At 26.0% G+C, this 4,030-nt stretch overlaps 1 protein-coding gene across 1 annotated transcript in view; it reads right to left on the bottom strand.

Annotated features, from left to right (window-relative positions):
• LOC107704107 (myosin-IIIb-like) overlaps nt 1-4,030 on the bottom strand; it is a 48,073-nt gene that overhangs the window by 3,877 nt on the left and 40,166 nt on the right. Inside the window, exons 24-27 of the mRNA XM_016506961.1 lie at nt 3,894-4,024; nt 3,062-3,198; nt 2,899-2,988; nt 1,009-1,174 (exon numbers count right to left, since the gene is read on the bottom strand). Coding sequence (XP_016362447.1) covers nt 1,009-1,174; nt 2,899-2,988; nt 3,062-3,198; nt 3,894-4,024 — 524 coding nt within the window. The remainder of the gene's footprint in view (nt 1-1,008; nt 1,175-2,898; nt 2,989-3,061; nt 3,199-3,893; nt 4,025-4,030) is intronic.

Genomic DNA, 4,030 nt, shown 5'->3' with positions numbered 1-4,030 from the left:
TTTACATTATATTATAATCACATTATTATTTTATTTATATAAAATTAATGTTATTACTGATAACAATACTAATAATAAATAAGACAATAATAATTATTATTTATAACATAAGCATATATTAGTTATTTAAATGTATTCATATGTATTTATTATTATTATTATTAATAGAAATAATATTATTTAAAATATTTTTACATTATATTATCATCACATTATTTTATTTATATAAAATTAATGTTATTACTGATAACAATACTAATAATAAGAATATTACAATTAAATATTCATAAAATATCTTAGTATTTGCTAATTATTATTATTATTCATAATGACAATAATTATTAATAATATAAATATATACATTTTATTTATATTATTCATATGTATTTATGATTATTTATATCATTTATCATTATCATCATTTTATGTATATAAAAAGATATAAAAACAAATGTTACTATTTTTAACACCATTAAAAATAATAAAATAAAATATAAATAAAATATATTGTTAATAATAACTAGCAAAATACAAATGCTATTTAAATTAGTAATAATAATAACAATAATAAATTATGTAAAAAAAAAATATTTTTACTATTTATTGTGATTTTATTACTATTATTACTATTATTAATAATAATAATCTAAAAAATATGTACAAAAAATTGGAAAATAAAAACCATCATATTCTGTTGCTGAAATTGAATTATGTACTTTTACACCATGTACGTTTATGTAAACTCCTTAAACATGCACAGTCTTTTTATGACAAAATAAATGCATCTCTAAGTGCACTTTATGTGAACCCGTGTCCATGTCCTGATCCTCAGCGGGACGCTCCACCGCAGATGCCGACAACGGCGATGAAGGTGATGATGATGATGTAAAAGCTTTGAGCTCCTCATAGTCCGGCTCCTGATCACACATCTGCACACACACACACAAACCAGCGTTACTCTCTCTCTACACTGAACACACAGCTGTGAGTGGAGTGCAGGACACTCACCTGACCGCAGGGCAGCGTCAGCAGCTCCATGAAGGGCTTGATGCCCACCTGAGTGTGATACTGGACCAGATCTGTGAGAGAGGAATGAGCCCGATCCTCCCCGAGAATCACATACTTCCCATTGCTCTGCATCTCCACCATATAGTGACGACAGCGATCAGCACCCCTGACATAGAGCACAAACCAACCCCAGCAGACGTGTTTACAATCAATCAGTAAACAAAAATACATATATACATAAAAAATAAATAAATAAATACAATTCATTCAACATCAACAACATAATTAAACAAATTACTGAACAAGAATTATAATAATTAAACAACAAAAATACTAATTATAATTGTGGATTTTAGTTTGAGCATATTACTATTATTATTATTATTAATAATAATGAAAATAATAATTATTATTTATAACATAAGCATATAATAGTTATTTAAATGTATTCATATGTATTTATTATTATTATTATGAATAGAAATAATATTATTTAAAATATTTTTACATTATATTATAATCACTATTATTTTATTTATATAAAATTAATGTTATTACTGATAACAATACTAATAATAAATAAGACAATAATAATTATTATTTATAACATAAGCATATATTAGTTATTTAAATGTATTCATATGTATTTATTATTATTATTATTAATAGAAATAATATTATTTAAAATATTTTTACATTATATTATCATCACATTATTTTATTTATATAAAATTAATGTTATTACTGATAACAATACTAATAATAAGAATATTACAATTAAATATTCATAAAATATCTTAGTATTTGCTAATTATTATTATTATTCATAATGACAATAATTATTAATAATATAAATATATACATTTTATTTATATTATTCATATGTATTTATGATTATTTATATCATTTATCATTATCATCATTTTATGTATATAAAAAGATATAAAAACAAATGTTACTATTTTTAACACCATTAAAAATAATAAAATAAAATATAAATAAAATATATTGTTAATAATAACTAGCAAAATACAAATGCTATTTAAATTAGTAATAATAATAACAATAATAAATTATGTAAAAAAAAAATATTTTTACTATTTATTGTGATTTTATTACTATTATTACTATTATTAATAATAATAATCTAAAAAATATGTACAAAAAATTGGAAAATAAAAACCATCATATTCTGTTGCTGAAATTGAATTATGTACTTTTACACCATGTACGTTTATGTAAACTCCTTAAACATGCACAGTCTTTTTATGACAAAATAAAACTGTTTAAAGGAAAACCCGATCAACATAGTCACACAAACAGTCTGTCAACACAGTTTTCACCTTCTCCCGTAAAAGAGTTTCTATTGCATTACTGGTTTGCATATATGTGACCCTGGACCACAAAACCAGTCACAAGGGTCAATTATCTGAAATTGAGATTGCCTTTAAAGTTGTCCAAATTAAGTTCTTAGCAATGCATATTACTAATCAAAAATTAAGTTTTGATATATTTACGGTAGGAAATTTACAAAATATCTTCATGGAACATGATCTTTACTTAATATCCTATAAGAAAAATCTATAATTTTGACCCATACAATGTATTTTTGGCTATTGCTACAAATATACCCCAGCGACTTAAGACTGCTTTTGTGCTCCAGGGTCACATATAAACTAGGTTTTCATAATGAGCTTATTTCTACTGATGTTGATTTAGTCTCATTTTAGCCCATGTGTCTCATGCACTATAGAAGTCATTTTTAGTGAATAACCTCTTAAATTTCAATTGCAACTATTTAAACTTGAAATATGCAGCACATGTCATACTACTGTTGGTGCTTTTATTGTGATTTTTCTCCTGATTTTGACATGTTTCGGCACAACGTACCTGTAGGTCAGTGTGAAACCTTCCCGGCTCTGACCCACTCGCACCAAGAAGCAGCCGAGAGGTTTGTCGATCAGGAGATCTTCTGCTCGTCTGAGAAGCCAAGGTTACAGTCAGCACATTATAAACCCTGTATGTTCAGGAGTGAGTGTGTGATGAAGCGCACCTGCGTGTGATCATGCCGTGGAACCAGCTGGGGAAGCCGCCGTCTCTGGTCAGCTTACGCACCTGCATCTCTTTGAACCAGCGGATGGTGTTGGTCTTCTTCAGCTGTTTCTCTTTCATTCGCTCTTCATCTGTGGCCTGAAGCATCATAAATAAATAAACCAATAATAATAATAATATTACTAATGGTATTATTATTTTATTACTTGTATAAATCTATTTATTTATTATTAATATAAATGTGACTATTCATAATAAAACTAATAATAATAGGTAAACTTACAAAAAAGTTTTGTTTGAATAAAATATTATAAAATTAATACTAATAATATAATATTTTCAATATATCATCATTATTATATATTTTATTTACTATTTGTATGAATGTAATTTTTTATTTATTATTATTAATATAAATGTGACAATTAACTATTTATAATAACACTAATAATAATAAATCGTGAACATACAAAAAATGTTTTGTATGAATAAAATATTATAACATTATTATTATTATTATTAATAATAATAATAATATAATATTTTTAAATATCACCATCATCATCATCATTATTATTATATTATTTTATTTATTATTTGTATGAATATATTTATTATTATTAATATAAATGTGAGTATTTACTATTTAAAAGAACACTATGTTTTATATGAATGAATGAATGAATGTTGATGATGAAAGGTTAAAGGTTTTGAAACATGTTTGAGCTCTAATACAGACTAGATATGCGACTTGGCACATAAACAATTTTAAGTTGCTACGTTGAGGAGGTAATCTCATAAATGCATGTGTAATATTTCACTGGATAACGGACCTCAAACAGCTTGCTGCGCGGCCGCGGCACAGGCGCCAGAGGCGCTGCTTTCAGGATGGTGCTCAGCACTGAGCGCGGCCTGGGCTCCGGCTTCTTCTTCCTCGGCAGGGGCACTGGTGGAGACGCTGGTCCTGTAA

Source organism: Sinocyclocheilus anshuiensis, unplaced genomic scaffold (genome assembly GCF_001515605.1).
Source record: "Sinocyclocheilus anshuiensis isolate Anshui unplaced genomic scaffold, SAMN03320099.WGS_v1.1 scaffold690, whole genome shotgun sequence".
Lineage (NCBI taxonomy): Eukaryota > Metazoa > Chordata > Actinopteri > Cypriniformes > Cyprinidae > Sinocyclocheilus > Sinocyclocheilus anshuiensis.
Note: the sequence above shows the minus strand (reverse complement) of the source record. Positions and strands in the feature narration are given on the sequence as shown.